This window comes from Carcharodon carcharias, chromosome 1 (assembly GCF_017639515.1).
Source record: "Carcharodon carcharias isolate sCarCar2 chromosome 1, sCarCar2.pri, whole genome shotgun sequence".
NCBI lineage: Eukaryota > Metazoa > Chordata > Chondrichthyes > Lamniformes > Lamnidae > Carcharodon > Carcharodon carcharias.
Window position 1 is genome coordinate 200,287,412 of NC_054467.1, and position 18,981 is coordinate 200,306,392.

General features: G+C 42.3%; 1 protein-coding gene across 5 annotated transcripts in view; it reads right to left on the reverse strand.

Moving 5' to 3' along the window:
- Nucleotides 1-18,981, reverse strand: part of ubap1 (ubiquitin associated protein 1) — a 49,785-nt gene that overhangs the window by 15,007 nt on the left and 15,797 nt on the right. For all 5 annotated transcript variants that reach the window (XM_041199897.1, XM_041199880.1, XM_041199905.1 and 2 more), the window contains one exon: nt 12,136-12,263. In XM_041199897.1, coding sequence (XP_041055831.1) covers nt 12,136-12,263 — 128 coding nt within the window. The remainder of the gene's footprint in view (nt 1-12,135; nt 12,264-18,981) is intronic.

Sequence of the window (18,981 nt, forward strand, 5' to 3'; positions counted from 1 at the left end):
ATGGAAGCACTTTCCAACAAAAACTGAGGCATAATTGGAAGAAATAAAATAACAAAAGGATGAAAATGATCCACACATACATTCTAGCGGTTATGGAATAGACAATGACCTAAGTGGTCAGTTTATCCTTTCATTAAGGGAAAGCAAAGTAGTATAATGCCACAGTCCTCCCTCTTTCCAAGAAGATCAACTTATAATAAGAACAGAAAATTCTGGAAATACCCGGCAGGATCTGTGGAGCAAGAAACAGAGTTAACATTTTAAGTCAATGACCTTTCATTAGAACTGGAAAAGTTAGAAGTTAATACATTTTGGGAGTGAACAAAAGGGAAGGATTGGGTGCAATAGGGTGCAAGGCAAGAGAGATCAGCTAACAAAGGGGATAATTGTGCAAGGCAAAAGAAGATGGAATGGAACAAGGAAAGAAATAAAATATGGATTCGGAGGAGGCATAAATTGGGATCACAAGATCATTGACAATGGCTACCGTCTGGAAAAAAAAATGCTGTGGGGGGTCATGATCTGAAATAACTCAACGTTGCAAAGTACTTAATCAAAAGATGAGACGCTGTTCCTTGAGCTTACACTGAACTGCATTGGAACATTGTAAGAGACCAAGGACAGAGAGGTCAGAGTGAGCGTTGGGCATAGAATTAAAATCCTAGAAGTGGCAGTAAATGCTAATATAAATTGTTTATGTTCTAAGTAGTGCCTATAATATAAATAATGCCCAAAGAACTCTACTGAGTGAGGAAGGGAACGTATGCTAAGGCATGAAGAACGGATTAAGAGTTCAATGTGCAGTGAGAAGTGGAAGTGAAAAAAGGTTTGGAAGCAAATAACCAGAGAAAGTTTTGGAATGTTTTATTAAATTAAAATTGCTGCAAGTTGTTCACATTACACTTGTCTACTTCTGAAATGGGGACGGGGATATTAGTGGAGTCTCTTTCTTTAAGGCCTACGCTTAAAAACTTATTGTGACCAAGCTTTTGTTCACCCCACATGCCTCTGTGAAGCACCTTGGGAAGTTTTCTATGTTGAAAGTGCTATATGAATTCAAATTATTGTAATTTTCAAATTGCAACCTATGTGGGTCAGCCATGTATTCAGTTTGTGAAGGCCAGCCACCAAAATCTATGATAGCATTCATTGAACTGTTTAATCCACCTTTTCTGATAGCTTGAATAAAATGACTGTACTACATCATCAAGCTATTTTCACTTCTTTTCTGTTTAAGATTAATTCCTAGATTATTCACCTCTTAAGATGCTTAACCTATACTTGGATCTCTAGCCAAACCATTAACCTATCCCTTTCAGGTGGTGACAGATACGACGTGAACATCCTGCTCAAAGATATATCATTCCAGTAGTTGTTAGGTTCTGGGTTTCCATACTATGAAGCAAATTCCCAACCAGGTAACGATCTAAAGTGCTTTATAATAAAAAGGGACTAATAGAGCTCAGCAAGCTTTTCTAGATAGGTTCTTGACTAGTAAGGGGATCAAAAGTTACGGGGAGAAGGTGGGAGAATGAAAACTTATCAGCCAAGATTGAATGGTGGAGCAGACTTGATGGGCCGAATAGCCTAATTTCTGCTCCTATGTCTTATGGTCTTGTATTCAAGGATTGATGTTAAATAATATAACATCCACGTATATCATGAATGCTATCATAGATTTTGGTGCCTGGCCTTCACAAACTGAATACATGGCTGACCCACATAGGTTGCAATTTGAAAATTACAATAATTTGAATTCATATAGCACTTTCAACATAGAAAACTTCCCAAGGTGCTTCACAGAGGCACGTGGGGTGAACAAAAGCTTGGTCACGACTAGTTTTTAAGCATAGGCCTTAAAGAAAGAGACTCCACTAATATCCTCATCCTCAATGAGAGGGAGCCCAGCACGTCAGTGCAAAAGATAAGGCTGAAACACTTTCTACAATCTTCAGCCAGAAATGCCGAGTGGATGATCCAGAGGTCCCAAGCATCACAGGTGCCAGTGTTCAGCCAATTCAATTCACTCCACGTCATATCAAGAAACAACTGAAGACACTGGATACTGCAAAGGCTATGGGCCCTGACAAATATTCCAGCAACAGTACTGAAGACTCATCTACTAGAACTTGCCATGCCCCTAGCCAAGCTCTTCCAGTACAGCTGCAATACTGACATCTACCCAGCAATGTGGAAAATTGGCCAGGTTTGTCCTGTACACAAAAAGGACAAATCCAACCTGGCCAATTACCAATCAGTCCACCCTCCATCATCAGTAAAGTGATGGAAGGGGTCATCAACAGTGCTATCAAGCAGCAATAACCTGCTCACCATCGCTCAGTTTGGGTTCCACCAAGCCACTCAGCTCTTGACCTCATTACAGCCTTGGTTCAAGCATGGACAAAAGAGCTGAACTCCAGAGGTGAGGCGAAAGTGACTGCTCTTGACTTTAAGGCCACATTTGACCAAGTGTGGCATCAAGGAGCCCTAACTTAACTGGAATCAATGGGAGTCAGGGGAAAATTCTCTGCTGGTTGGAGTCATACCTAGTACAAAAGGAAAATTGTTGTGGTTGTTGGATGTCAGTCATCTCAGCTCTATGATATCACTGCAGGAGCTCCTCAGGGTAGTGTTCCAGGCCCAACCATCTTCAGGTCAGAAGTGGGGATGTTCGCTGATGATTGCACAATATTCAGCACCCTTTGCAGCTCCTCATATACTGAAACAGTCCATGTCTAAATGCAGCAAGACCTGAACAACATCCAGGCTTGGGCTGACAAGTGACAAGTAGCATTTGCGTCATACAAGTGCCAGGCAATGACCATCACCAACAAGAGAGAATCTAACCATCATCCTTTAACCTTCAATGGCATCACTATCTTTGAATCCCCCATTATCAACATCCTGGGGGGTGGTTACCATTGACCAGAAACCGAACCGGACTAGCCATATAAATACAGTGGCTATAAGAGGTCAGAGGCTAGGAATCCTGTGGCAAGTAACTCACCTCCTAACTTCCCAAAACCTGTCTACAATCTACAAGGCACAGGTCAGGAGTGTGATGGAATATTCTCCCTTTGCCTGGATGTGTGCAGCTCCAACAATTTTCAAGAAGCTTGACACCGTCCAGGACAAAGGAGCCCGATTGATTGGCACCCCACCCACAAACATTCACTCACTCCACCACCGAGGCTCAGTAGCAGCGGAGTGTACCATCTGCAAGATGCACTGCAGAAACTCAGCAAGGCTCCTTAGGCAGCACTTTCCAAACTCACGACTGTTACCATCTGGAAAGACAAGGGCAGCAGGTACATGGGAGCACCACCACCTGGAAGTTCCCCTCCAAGCCACTCACCATCCTGACCTGGAAATATATTGCCATTCCTTCACTGTCGCTGGGTCAAAATCCTGAAACTTCCTCCCTAACAGCACTGTTAGTGTACTTACAGCATATAGAGTGCAACGGTTCAAGAAGGCAGCTCATCACCTTCTCAAGAGCAATTGGGGATGGGCAATAAATGCTGGCCGAACCAGCGAAGCCCACATCCTTTGAATGAATAAAAAAAAAAGTATGTCAAGATGGAGTGGCTTAAGAAGGGAATTTCACAGTATGGGTCTAGACGGATGAAGACACTGCTGCCAATAGAAGGATGAAGAAAATGAAGTAGGCACAAAAGTCCAGAATCAGATGTTCGGCTTGTTTGGGGATACTGTGTGCAGGACTGGAAGGTGTTAGGGAGGGATGAGGTCATGAAGAGATTTAAACAGGAGGATCAGCACATCATCCAGTGAGAGTAATGACGTAAGGAACTTGGTGCAGATAGGATCAGGCAGCAGAGTTTTGAATAAGATAAAGTTATCAAAAGTGAAAGATGCAAGGCCAGACAGGGGAGCACAGGAATAGTTACGTAAAACGTGACAAAGATGTGAATGAGTTTCAGTATTAGATGGGCTGAAGCAGGGAAGAGGAAGATGATGTTACAGAGATGGAAGTAGGTGGTCTTTGCGATGAACAAGATATCGAATCAAAAGCTCAGCTCAGGGTCAAAGATGACACCAAAATTGTGAACAGATGGTTCAACCTGAGACAGCAGCTGGGAAGAAGGATGCAATCATTGGTGAGGGCACAAAGTTTGTGGTGGGGTCAACGGTGGTGGCTTCAGAGTTTGTAATGTTTAACTGAAGAAAACTGTGGCCCATCCTAGACTGGATAATGCACAGTCCAACAACACAGAGACATCGAAAGGGCCTTACGAGGTGAAGAATTGGAAGAGTATTGTCACCGTACATAATGAACCTGGTCCCATGTCTTCAGATTATGTTGCCAAAGGAAAACATGTAGATGAGAAAGAGGAGGGGGACAGGAACAGATCCTTGGGGGCTCCAGTGGTAGTGTGGAAAGGAAAGGAAATGTTCAAGCTACGACAGGATAGGAAAGCAACACCCACTGTCACACTGACAACAGGAGAGCAACAATGGACAAGAAAGACCAGCACGATAGTGCAGTATGGTTACAGTCATAAAGCATATCATTTGTAAATTTAATAGGGCAGTGCCATAGGCAGAAACCTAATTGAAGAGATTTAAGCATGGATTTGCAGGAAAGATGTGCACAGTTTTGGAAATTAACTACACATTCAAGGTTTTGAGAGAAAAGGAAGTTTTCAGATAGGTCAGTAACTAGCAAGGACAGAGGGGTCAAAAGTGGGATTTTTAAGGAGGTAATGACTATATTTTTAAAAGAGAGGAAAATGTATCTGAGGAGGGGGAACTGTTTACATTGTCAGCATGAAAGCCAAGACAGGCAATTTGGTGGTTAGCAGTTTAGTAGGAATGGGGTCAAGGAAGCAGGAGTTGGTTTCACAGGCAAGGTGAGAACACAGCAAGTCATGGGGGAGGACTGATTTGGTGTCATTGGGAAGTGGGGATGCAGCAGTTGGTCAGGTGGTCATAATTGCAGCAACAAGAAGTCTAAGAGCTCCTTGCATCTTACAGGTAAGGGTGGTCGTAAGATGGCAAGATCAAAACAGTGACCCTAAATATGGATAGGAAAGTTAATATGGAGGGAGGGATTTAGTTAAGATAGGGCAGAGGTGACTTCAGAGAGGGGTCCATGTGAACTAAGACTGAAATCAAAGATGAAGAGTTGCTCACTGGAAAGGAGGGAGGATATCTCATTAAGAAGCTCAATAGAGAACAAGAATATTAAAGGAGAAGTGAGAGTGGTTGGACAAGGTCAGATACCTGTAGGAGAAGATATCAAAGACCAGAAGGAAGGACCAAGGTGTGACTTGGTGATAAAGGGCCACAGCATCACCAGCATGGCTTAGGCAGTATAGATGGTGCAAAGTATAGATAACACTCAACCTGGATATTTTTGTGGCTTTATAAATCCATCCTTTTGGACTTAATGTCCTAATTTTAGCGACCTTTCCAGCCACTTTCTGGAATATATACCTTTGAAGAGATGAGTCCGATGTTTGTGTTTTCCCGTATGAAAGATAGCTGGCAAAGCATTTCTTATCCATACATCATTTATTATTAAATGTACTGTACTGAGAATCAATTCCAGTGAGATGGCCAAAGTTTCCTAGCAGTAGGTGACCTAATCTCTCATATTCTATTAGACAGAAATGGAGTTTTACTGCTTTGTTATTTTTAAGGTTTAATATTAAATCATCTTCCAATTCAAAAATAAAGTCATATTTACATACAAACAAGTTCAAATTAATTTACAGCCTGTGCATTTAGTGAAATTCCTTACGTTTATAACTCAACAAGGCAAATTTTTAAAATTCATTTATGGGATGTGGGCATCACTGGCTAGGCCAACATTTATTGCCCATCCCCAATTGTCCTCGAAAGGTGGTGGTGAGCTGCCTTTTTGAATAGCTGCAGTCCACGTGGTGTTAGGGAGGGAGTTCCAGAATTTTGACCCAGTGACAATGAAGGAACGGCGATATACTTCCAATCAGGGTTGTGAGAGGCTTTGAGGGGAACTTGAAGGTAGTGGTGTTCCCAAGTGACTGCTGCCCTTGTCCTTTTAGGTGGTAGAGGTCACGGGTGTGGAAGGTGCTGTCAAAGGAGCCTTGGTGAGTTGCTGCTGCACATCTTATATATGGTACACTCTGTTGCCATTGTGCATCGGTGGTGGAGGGGGTGAATGTTGAAGGTGGTGCATGGGGTGCCAGTCAAGCAAGCTGCTTTGTTCTGGATGGAGTCAAGCTTGAGTGTTGCTGGAGCTGCACTCATCCAGGCAAGTGGAGAGTATTCCATCATACTCCTGACTTGTGCCTTGTAGATGGTGGATAAGATTTGGAGAGTCAGGAATTGCTGCAGAATTCCCAGCCTTTGACCTGCTCTTGTTGCCACAGTATTTATATGGCTCGTCCAGTTCAGTTTCTGGTCAATGGTAACCCCCAGGATGTTGATAGTGGAGGATTCAGCAATGGTAATGCCATTGAATGTCGGGGAAGGTTCTCTCTTGTTGGATAATTGGGAATGCATTGGTTGCAATCTTGCAAATTCCCTAGATTCTGGAAATGTTCCAATGGATTAGAAAACTGCAAGTGTAACTCAAGAAAGGAGGGAGACAGAAAGCAGGAAACCATAAGCCAGTTAGCCTAATATCTGTCATTGGGAAAATGCTAGAATCCATTATTAATGGGGTAGTAGCAAGATTTTTATAAATTCATAATACAACCAGGCAGTGACAACCAGGCAGTGTCAACATGACTTTGTAAAAATGAAATAATGTTTCTTCAGAGTTGAGGACATAAAGCAGGTGGATAAAGGGGAACCAGTAGATGCAATGTTTTTAGATTTCCAAAACGCATTCGATAAGGTGCCACATAAAAGGTTACTCTATGGGATAAGAGCTCATGGTGCTGGGGGTGACATTAGCACGGATAGAGGACTGGCGAATGTACAGGAAACAAATAGTCGGGATAAATGGGTCAGTTTCAGGTTGTCAAATTATAACGTGTGGATAAAGGAAATATACTGTGAGCGCTGGAAATCTGAAACAGAAATAGAAAATGCTGGAAAAACTCAGCAGGTCTAGCAGCATCTGTGCAGAGAAAAACAGAGTTAACGTTTCGAGTACTTATGACTATTCTTGATGCTGCTAGACCTGAGTTTTTCCAGCATTTTCTGTTTTTGTTTATAAGTAGTGGAGTTCTGCAGGGATCAGTGCTGCATCTAGACTAGTTATAGTCTATATTAATGACTTGGATAAAGGGGCCAACTACTGAAGCAAAATCTGCTAATGATACAAAGAGAGGTAAGAAAGCAAGCTGAGGAGAGTACAAAGAATCTACAAAGGGATATAGGTGGAGAATATTGTGGGAAATTGAGAGGTTGACCACTTTAGCAGGAAGAATAGAAAAACAATCCTATTTAAATGGAGAGAGACCGTATAAAGCTGCAGTACAGAGGGATCTAGGTGTCCTTGTACATGAATCCCAAAAAGTTAATATGCAGATACAGCAAGTAATTAGGAAGGCAAATGGAATGTTCGACTTTATTGTAAAAGGGCTGGGATACAAAAGTAGTGAAGTCTTGCCTCAACTGCACAGGGCATTGGTGAGACGACACCTAGAGTATTGCATTCAGATTTGGTTTCCCTACATAAGGAGGGATATTGCATTGGAAGCAGTTCAGAGAAGGTTCATTTAGCTGATTTCTGGAATGAGGGGGCTGTCTTATGAGGAATGGTTGAACAGGTTGGGCCTATACTCACTGGAGTTTAGAAGAATGAGAGGTAATCTTATTGAAACATATAAGTTTCTTAAGGGGCTTGACAGGGGAAATGCTGAGAGGATGTTTCCCCTCATGGAGGCATCTAGAACAAGGGGGCACAGTTTAAAAATAAGGAGTCTCCCATTTAAGATGGAGATGAGGAAGAATTTCTTCTCTCAGAGTATCGTTAGTCTTTGGAATTCTCTTTCCTAGAGAGCAGTGGAAGCTGGATCATTGAATATATTCAAGGTTGAGTTCAACAGATTTTTGAACTACAAGAGAGTCAAGGGTTACGAGGGGGCAGGCAGGAAGGTGGAGCTAAGGCCACAATCAGATCAGCCATGATCTTATTCAATGGCCTACTCCTGCTATCTTAAGATCTGAAGTTATAAGCAATTTTTATGGTAAATGTCTCACCTTTCTCCTCTCACCTATAACTCCATTTAGCAAACCTCATTCGCTCTGCTTGTGTTTCCTGTGCACAAGCAATAAAAAGCCTTTTCAGAGACTTTTGCACATGGAATCAAATTGATTTAACCCACAGAGAAGTTTGCTTGGGGAATGTGTCAAGACAAGATTACTTGAGTAATACCGTAATAGATGCTCTTCTGATTTTTGGAACAAAAAAACCGCAGCTGTATAAATGATGGATAATTTTACAATCTGTAATATCTTTTATCTCACCTGCTGACTCTATTAAAATAAATGAGGGTTCGATAACATTTGTGAAATGTGTATCATTTTAGTTGATAAAAATTAAGTGGCGAATTCAAATAATCTCCAGTATTTTCTCTCCTGTTTGCTCTGTTCCCCAGTCTTAGGGCTAACAGAGTTGCAAATATTTACTGAAATTTTTCATCTTCCCTTTTGAAAAACACACTTCCTCTATTATTTCCAATAGATTGCAATACGAATATTACTGCATTCCTGTTAAACATTTGATGATTATTTTCAGTGGACTGCATCAGATTTTATAGGCTTCACCTCATCTATTCCAATTGTTGTACAATGCTTCAAGCACAAACAAAAATCTGCAGTTGAATAAAATTATTTTCAAATTACAATCAGAACCACTCGTTGTGGCTCGGTTGGTAGCACTTTCACTCAGAAGATTGTGGGTTCAAGTCCTAATTCAGGACATGTGCACAAAAATCTAGGTTGACATTCCAGTGCTAAGGGAATGCTGCACCATTAGAGGTGGCCCCTTGGGATGTAATGTCAAACCAAGGCCCGATTTGCTCTCTTGGTTGGATGTAAAAGATCCCACAGCACTATTTCAAAGGAGAGCTGGGGAGTTATCCCCAGTATCCTGGCCAATATTTATTCCACAAATCAACAGCACAAAAACAGATTGTCTGGTCATTATCACATTGCTGTTTGTGGGAGTTTGTAGCACACAAAATTGATTGTCATGTTTTCTACATTATATGTTCAGTGGCTGTACAATGCTTTTGAGACGTTTGGTGGTGGAGAAAAGAGCTGTATAAATGCAAGTCTTTCTTTTTTTAAGATCAACAACATAATTTGTTCAAGCACACTGCTCACAGAATCATACAGTATAGGAGTAAGTCATTGACTCATCCTGTCAGTTCTTGAAAGAAAGCAATGGTGTGGTGGTATCCACCACAGCAGATGGTGGAATTTGAATTTGATTTGAAAAACTGGAATTAAAAGTCTGATGATGACCATGAAGCCACTGTCGATTGTTGTAAAAACCCACCTGGTTCATTAATGTCCTGTAGCAAAGGAAATCTGCTGTCCTTACCTGGTCTGGCCTACATGTGACTCCAGATCCACAGCAATGTGGTTGACTCTTAAATGCCCTCTGAACAAGGGCAATTTGGGATGAGCAATAAATGCTGGCCTAGCCAGCAATGCCTACATCCCATGAATGAATAAAAAAATTAGTCCCACTCCCCTGCTCTTTCCTTTTCTTCAAACTTTTCATTTTCAAATATAGATCCACTTCCCTTTTGAAATTTTGGATTCATCTGTAATTTTGGATTCCTCTATTAAATCTCCACTTAAAGTGTTAGGTGTTCAAAGGTCTGGGAAAAGATAAGGAATTGGTAAAGGAAGGAAGGAAACAGTATGTACTTATTAGAGGAGGCTGGGGTTGGGACAAACATTAAGTAGGATGTCCAAAGGATAGCTTTTTGGAGCCCAAAGCTTCTAATTTAAACTATTTAGATTCAGAAGCTGATTAAATTTGTAGACAACAGCAAATTCGAAGGGACAGTTGAAGCCAAGGTGGCATCTTTGAACTACTAAAAACATTAAACAAAATATGTAACCGGATATATCAAAAGGAGATTAAATTAAATATGGACAATACGTTCTGTGCATAATGATCAAATAGCTAAAGATGGAGTGGAACTATAGGTTAAGATTTTAATAGGTTTGACGCTCGTATGTGAAATAAAAAGCGACATGGAAAGTAGAATGCTGAACTATACAGCCTAAGCAATATTGCTTTAGGCTGTGTCCAGTTTTGGTCACAGAGCCACAAGGAAGACATTAAAACCAGTGAATAGGAACAGGCTGACCTTTAGTATCAAAGAAAAGGAATATGTAAAAACAGACTAAAGAAAGCTGAGTTTTTCAGCCTTGAAAAACAGTATCAGAAACAAGTCTCAAAAGATATTTAACAGTGCAGAAATAGTAAATACAGAACATTACTTCAAACTAAACCAATACAATTGGAAAAGGATTTAAATTATTTTGGACAGATATAAGGAAATTCTTCCTCAAAGAAAGATCAACATTTGGCATTTTTCTTTTATTTATTTAAGTGGTGTGGGTGTCACTGGCTAGGCCAGCATTTATTACCCATCCCTAATTGTCCTTGAGAAAGTGGTGGTGAGCTGCCTTCTTGAACTGCTGCAGTCCATGTGGTGTAGGTACACCCATAGTGCTGTTAGGGGGGAGTGTCAGGATTTTGGGACAGCAACAGTGAAGGAATAGCGATATATTTCCAAGTCAGGATGGTGGGAGGCTTAGAGAGGAACTTCCAGGTTGTAGTCTTCCCATGCATCTGCTGCCCTTGCCCTTCTAGACGGTAGCGGTTGTGGGTTTGGAAGGTGCTGCCTAAGGAACCTTGTTGAGTTTTTGCAGTGCATCTTGTACATGGTACACACTGCTGCCACTTTTCGTCGGTGGCGAAGGGAGTGAATGTTTATGGAAGGGGTGCCAATCAAACTGGCTTTGTCCTGAATGATGTCAAACTTGAATGTTGTTGGAGCTGCGCTCATCCAGGCAAGTGGAGAGTATTCCATCAGACTCCTGACTTGTAGATAGTAGACAGGCTTTGGGGGAGTCAGGAGGCAAGTTACCCGTCGCAGTATTCCTAGCCTCTGACCTGCTCTTATAGCCACAGTATTTATATGTCTAGTCCAGTTCAGTTTCTAATCAATGGTAACCCCAGGATGTTTTTGGGTACAGGACGTAGCTGAGCAATTTTCCACATTGCTGGGTAGATGTCAGTGTTGTAGCTGTACTGGAACAGCTTGGCTAGGGGCGCAGCAAGTTCTAGAACAGAAGTCTTCAGTACTATTGCTGGAATATTGTCAGGGCCCACAGGCTTTGCAGTATCCAGTGCCTTCAGCCATTTCTTGATATCACGTGAAGTGAATTGAATTGGCTGAAGACTGGTATCTGTGATGCTGGGGACCTCCAGAGGAGGCCAAGATGGATCATCCACTCAGCACTTCTGGCTGAAGGTTGTTGCGGATGCTTTAGCCTTATCTTTTCCACTGATGTGCTGGGTACCTACATCATTGAGGATGGGGTTATTTGTGCAGCCTCCTCCTCCAGTGAATTGACTGCATGTGGCAAGACCGCAGAGCTTAGATCTGATCTGTTGGTTGTGGAATCACTTAGATCTGTCTATCACTTGCTGCTTATGCTGTTTAGCACACAAGTAGTCCGGAATTGTAGCTTCACCAGGTTGACGCCTCATTTTTAGGTATGCCTGGTGCTGCTCCTAGCATGCCCTCCTGAACTTTTCATTGAACCAAGGTTGACCCTTGGTTTGTCGGTAATGGTAAAGTGGGGGGCTATGCCGGGCATGAGGTTACAGGTTGTGTTTGAGCAAATTCTGTTGCTGCTAATGGCCCAAAGCGCCTCATGGAAGTCTTGAGTTGCTAGATCTGTTCAAACTCTATCCCATTTAGCATGGTGGTTATGTCAACATGATGGAGGGTATCCTCAATGTGAAGACCTAACAGCAGCACTTCACTAAATAACCTGAACCCACAGCACATGATGCAGATATTTGTTTCAAAAGTGAAAAAAAAAATCCATTCCTAAAACAAAAACCTGTCATTATGATTAAGTCAAAAGTTCACTCCAAGCAAAAAAAAACTAAAAAAAAACCCTAGAAAAACTCATACTCACATCAATCTTTCTCAATTGTGATGAGTAATCTGATATACAAAATCCAACAGGAATTCCCACTTTGGCAGGACTCTTGAACTTGTCACCAATCTTAAATGGGACATCATCAAGGTAAGTAACGGCTGCTCCTGAAAACAAGCAATTACACTTAGAAAGCTTCCAAACAGAGAACATACATTCTTTATCAAAATTGACCAGAACGTTGCATTGCAACAAAGAACCTTTAAATTATTAGATGCGCAGAAATCATTTTATCTTACCAACTAAATGAAGTCATATCATTTTAAGTTTTAAATAGTAGAATTTCTTAAAATTCAACCTAGTTCCCCTTGAATCCTTGCATTTTTTGTTAAAACAAATCACATCTCTAATTTGGAATGTCTATATTACTGTCACCAACACCTCTCAGATTACAGCAGATGTGTTCATTGTCCTTAGGCCATTCAAATACTTTACAATCCCATTTTACCTTTTATAATGGATGCTGGACAATTAAGACAAAATAACTAAGTTCTAGTCTACTGCATTTATATGTTCATTTGTTTCTGCTCATTGGCCACTTTGAGGGAAATTCTGAAACTGTAGACTCAGTCTTCCGCACATACAATATAAACACATACTATTGTTCTAACTGTCCTTAAGAATTCCTTCGTAAAAATTAGATCAGTGGGTCTGGGAGTTGATGATGAGTTGGCTCCACACGTCATTGTGCTGGCACCAGATGCTGCTTGGCTTCATGATGCAAGCATACTAAAGATTCAAATAGTTCTGTGCATTTAGCAGGTCATTGGAGGATTCAGGTGTTATGATAGAAGAACAAACTCATGGAAACAGTAAATCTAGGCGCCCATTAAAAAGGAGGAACGCAGTTGATAAGTTATAAAAAGAAAATATACTTCAATAACTGCCATTATCTTCCTTATCTTTAACTTTAAAGGACAAAAGGCAGCAAATGTAGAAAGGAAGCAAAAAGCTTGCATTTATTTAATAGCTTTCACAGCCTCAGAATATCCCAAAATGCTTCAAAGCCAATGAAGTAATTATGAAATATTATCACTTTTTCATCAGCCTTCACTTAAGACGACAATGCAGAGTTATTTATGTTGCACCATACTGGACTAGAAGGGAGCCCATGAGATGCAAGTATTCAAAACGAGAAACAGACTATATGTGATGGGAGAATGGGCTCACCACTGACAGAAAGGGGTGGAGGCAAGCTTTTGGATGCCTGGATTTGTTTGTTCTAATTATGGAAAGGCTATCAGTGCTTGCCATTATTACTGGATAATACTGACAACAACTGCTGACATCCACACAGGGGCAGTTGAATGTGGAAATCCAGAAGTTGCTGTCCGTGGTATCCTTGTGATGTTGCAGTCTTCACCGATGGAATCTGCACAGAGATAACTGTCATTTAGGGTTGGCCTGGAGTCTCCAGGATTTGAAGATCAATCTCCAGGACACTGCTGTGTACAACCCTAGAGAAAAATCATAGGGACATTTAAAAAGATTGTGTTGTCATTTTCTTTGAATCTTATGCCTTTTGTCATTTTCTTTGAACCCCAAATTCTGTCCACCATCTACAAAGCATAAGTCAGAAGTGTGATGAAATACTCTCCACTTATCTGGATGAGTGCAGCTCCAACATAGAACCATTATTTTTTGATGCATACCGTGTATACATGACTTGGATATTGGAATACAGGATAAAATTTTAAAAATTGTTGTTGATATGAAATTTGAAGAAATGGCAACCAAATGAGGATGATACAAATCGAATGCAATAGATGGATGAGCAGAATGGACAGACCAGTGCCAGTTGAAACTTAATGCAGCGTGAGATGTTGCATTTGACGGAAGGGATAGGGACAGGCACAATTCTAAAGAATGTGCAGGGACAGAGGGATCAGGGATCAATGTGCATACATCTTTGAAGGTGGAAGAACATATTGAGACAATGGCTAGCAAACCATATGGGATCTTTTGCTTCATAAGTAGAGGAATTGAGAACAAAAGTAGGAAAGTTATGTTCAACCTTTCTAAAGCTCTGGTTAGGCCATAGCTAGAGTAACACTTTCAGTTCTGGTCACTACACTTTAAGAAGGTTGTGAGGGCCCTTGAGAGTGTGCAGTGGAGATTTGCCAGCATGGTTCCAGGGATAGGTGATTTTAGCTACAAGGTTGGGTTGCAGAAACTGGCTGTTCTCCTTGGAGCAAAGGAGAATGAGCGGAAATTTGATAGCGGCATCCTGGATTATGACAGGTTTGGATAAGGTAGACGGTTTCCATTAGCTAACGGTACAAGAGATGCAGCGAGAATGTGAAGAAAACGCAAGAGTGGTAATAAACTGTAACTCAATGCCCATTAGCATGGTGGAAGCAGAGGCAAGCAATGATTTTGAAAGGAAATTTGATGGCCACTCGAGAGAAATAAACTTGCAGGGCCACAGGGATTGAGCAGAGGAAAGGAACTGACTGGCTTGCTCTACATAGAGCGGGCATAGGCTAGATGGGCTGAATGGCCGCCTTCTTTGCCGTATATGACTAGACTATAACACTATAACGACACCATCCAGGACAAAGCAGCCCGCTTGATTGGCACCCCTTCCACAAACATTCACTCCCTCCACCGCTAACACACAATGGCAGCAGTGTGTACCTGCTACAAGGTGCACCACAGGAACTCGCCAAGGCTCCTTAGACAACAGCTTCCAAACCCATGACAGCCACCATCTAGAAGGACAAAGCTGCAGACACATGGGAACACCACCACCTGGAAGTTCTGCTCCAAGCCTAACACCATCCCGACTTGGAAATATATCACCATTCCTGGTGATATATCACCAGCACCCATCTCGCTGGGTCAAAATCCTGCAGCACCCTCTCTGACAGCACTATGGGTGTACCTACAACATATGGACTGCAATGATTCAAGAAGACAGCTCATCATCGCCTTTTCAAGGGCAATTAGGGATGGGCAATAAATGCCAGCCTAGCCAGCGATGCCCACATCCCATGAATGAAAAAAAATGATCTTTACTGGATAAAAAGATATCTAAAATGGCGGGGGGGGGGGGGTAAACTGACAGTCGGGCATCATCCAATTGGGTAATGAGTCTTTTTGCTTTCCAATTGGCATAGGAAAGTAGGGTTACAAGGAAGAGTGTGCTGACTGGAGTGTCGAGGCAAGTCCTATGATGAAATTTCTTTAAACACAATTGGCAATCCTAATATCATTGCATGAACTTTGGCTTATTACCCACTATTTTCACCCTACAGATGGCTGAAAAAAAGTTAGGCTTGTTCAAGAGTAACTACATTTTTGAACAGCATGCTAAGTCATAATCAGTGCTGAGCAACCTCTCTGGCCCTATTTGTTATGGTTTGGTGTCATAATTCATTTTATAACGCTCCTATGAAGCACCTTAAGTTGGTGTATGGGGTGCTGATCAAGCGGGCTAGTTTGTCCTGGATGGTGTCAAGGTTCTCAAGTGTTGGAGCCACAATCATCCAGGCAAGTGCCATCCATCACACTCCTGACCTCTGCCTTGTAGGTGATGGACAGGTTTCAGGGAGTCAGGTGGTGAGTTACTCGCTGCAGAATTCCCTGCCTCTGACCTACTCTTGCAGCCGCAGTATTTATATGGTTGGTCCAGTTCAGTTTCTGGTCTATGGTAACTCCCAGAATGTTTATATTTCCTGGTTTGCAGTCTGCGTGCCATTGTGATGATTCTTCAATCTGATACGATGAGATCTGATTCATGCTCCTAGAGATCCCCAGGGGGATCGGCACAAGGTGAATGGCAAAAGCCATTGAATGCGCACAGTAAAATCTGAGTCAATAATCTGGGAGAAAATTAGCAGCGAGTTGGACAAGCATGGGCTAAAAAAAGCCAATATGAATTTGTTAAGGGCAAATCGCATATGACTAATTTAATTAGTTTTTTCATGAGGTACCAAAGAAGGGTCATCCACATGAAACGTTAGATCTGTTCCTGCTTCTTTCCACAGATACTGCCTGGCCTGAATATTTCCAGCATTTTATTTCTAATATCTCCGCTTTTGGTTCATTGTCCAATTTTGTTGAATAATTATTTTGGTGAAGTGCCTTGGGACATTTTACAACATTAAAGATGCTACATAAATGTGAGTTGCTACTGCAGGTTAGATGTCGAAAAGATTTTCTTTTCGCATTGGAACACCAGTCTTTAAAACTAATTGCCAACTTTTGTAGCCTCACTACAGATTGACTGCAAGTGCTCAAAGTGGCAGTAGGTGAGTTCCTAACTGTGGCTGACAGTATGTAAAATGTAGATGGAATATTGAGCAACATGTCTGATCACTGTGGTTTCCTATAATTCATCTGATCACTTTCAGAGGTTAGAAAAATTTCCCAGATCTTTTTCTCTTGAATTAGCCTCGGGCACTTTTTTTGCAGGAGTTGGTGTGGCTGGATAGTGGAAGATGAAGGAAGGAAGCAATAGCGGAGGCCATTGTGTTAGGTAGAACCATGAACATGTGGGACAGGTTTGAGAGGCCAGCAGATCTTTTCCTGTCTGCTGGGTTTGTATATAGTCAAAACAATTGAGATAATGAGGAAATTCCAAGAATTTTTTTTTAAAAATTCAGTCACAGGATGTGGGCTTTGCTGGCTCGGCCAGCATTTATTGCCATCCCTAGATGCCCTTGAGAAGGTGGTGGTGAGCTGCCTTCTTGAACCACTGCAGTCCATGTGCTGTAGATACACCCACAGTGCTGTTAGGAAGGGAATTCCAGGATTTTGATCCAGCGACAGTGAATGAACAGCAATATATTTCCAAGTCAGGATGGTGAGTGATTTGGAGGGGAACTCTCAGGTGGTGGTGTTCCCATCCATCTGCTACCGTTGCCCTTTGAGATGATAGTGGTCATGGGTTTGGAAGGTGCTGTTGTAGGAGCCTTGGTGAATTCCTGCAGTGCATCTTGTTGATGGTACACATTGCTGCTACTGTGCGTTGATAGTGGAAGGAGTGATGTTTGTGGATAAAGCCAATAAAGCAGACTGCTTTGTCCTGAACAAAGTGTCAAGCTTCTTGAGTGCTATGGAGCTGCACTCATCCAGGCAAGTGGGGAGTATTCCATCACACTCCTGACTTGTGCCTTGCAGATGGAGGACAGGCTTTGGGGAGTCAGGAGGTGAGTTACTCGTTGCAGGATTCCAAGCCTCTGACCTGCTCTTGTAGCCACAGTATTTTAAAAGGCTAGTCCAGTTCAGTTTGCCACATGTCAGCCAAGCCTGGGTATTATTCATGTCCTGCTGCATTTGGACATGGACTGCTTCAGTATCTGAGGAGTAACGAATGGTGCTGAACATTGTGTAATCATCAGGGAACATTCCTACTTTTTATCTTATGATGGAAGGAAGGTCATTGATGAAGCAGCTGAAGATGGTTGGGCCAAGGATACTACCGTGAGGAACTCCTGCAGCGATGTTCCGGAGCTGAGATGACTGACCTCCAACAACCACAACCATCTTTCTTTGTACTAGGTATGACTAGGAGCTTTCCCCCTGATTCCCATTGATTCCAATTTTGCTAAGGCAGTTATTCTTACGTCTGGAGTTCAGCTCTTTTGTCCATGTTTGAACTAAGGCTGTAATGAGGTCAGGAGCTGAGAGGCCCTGGCGGAACTCAAACTGGGCATCAGTGAGCAGGTTATTGCTAAGCAAGTGCCACTTGACATTACTGTTAACGACCCCTTCTATTACTTTACTGATGATCGAGAGTAAACTGATGGAGAAGGGCGTAATCGGACGGGTTGGATTTGTCCTGCTTTTTGTGTACAGGACATACCTGAGCAATTTTCCACACAGCTGGGTAGATGCTAGTGTTGTAGCTGTACTGGAACTGCTTGGCTAGGAGCGCGGAAAGTTCTGGAGCACAAGTCTTCAGTACTATTGCTGGGATATTGTCAGGGCCCATAACTTTTGCACTATCCTGTGCCTTCAATCATTTCTTGATATCACGTGGAGTGAATCGAGTTGGCTGAAGACTGGAATCTGTGACGCTGGGGACCTTTGGAGGAGGCCAAGATAGATCATCCACTTGGCACTTCTGGCTGAAGTTTGTAGCACTAATGTGCTGGGCTCCCCCATCATTGAGGATGGGGATATTTGTGGAGCCTCCTCCTCCAATGAGTTGTTTAATCGTCCACCACCATTCATGACTGTATGTAGCAGGACTGCAGAGCTTAGATCTGATCATCCGGTTGTGCGTTCACTTAGTTCTTAATTGGTTTGGCATGCAAGTAGTCCTGTGTTAAAGCTTCACCAGGTTGACACCTCATTTTTAGGTATGTTTGGTACTGCTCCTGGCATGTCCTCCTGCGCTCTTTATCAACAGGGTTGATCCCGTCTTGATAGTAATGGTAGAATGGGGGATATTCTGGACCATGAGGTTACAGATTGTGTTCTAGTACACTTCTGCAGCTGGTGGCCCACAGCACCTCATGGATGCCCAGCCTTGAGTTGCTAAATCTGTTCAAAATCTATCCCATTTCACATGGTGGTTGTACCACACAACACAATAAAGGTCATCCTGATATGGTCATGGACAGATGCATCTGCAGCAGGCAAGTTGGTGAGGATGAGGTCAAGTATGTTTTCCCTCTTGTTGGTTCCCTCATCACCTGCCACAGACCCAGTCTAGCAGCTATGTTGTTTCGGACTTGGCCAGTTTGGTCAGAAGTGGTGCTACCGATCCACTCTTGTTGATGGACATTGAAGTCCCTCACCCAGAATACATTCTGCGCCCTTGCTTCAGCACTCTCAGTGCTTCCTCCAAATGTTGAACATGGAGGAGCATGAGTT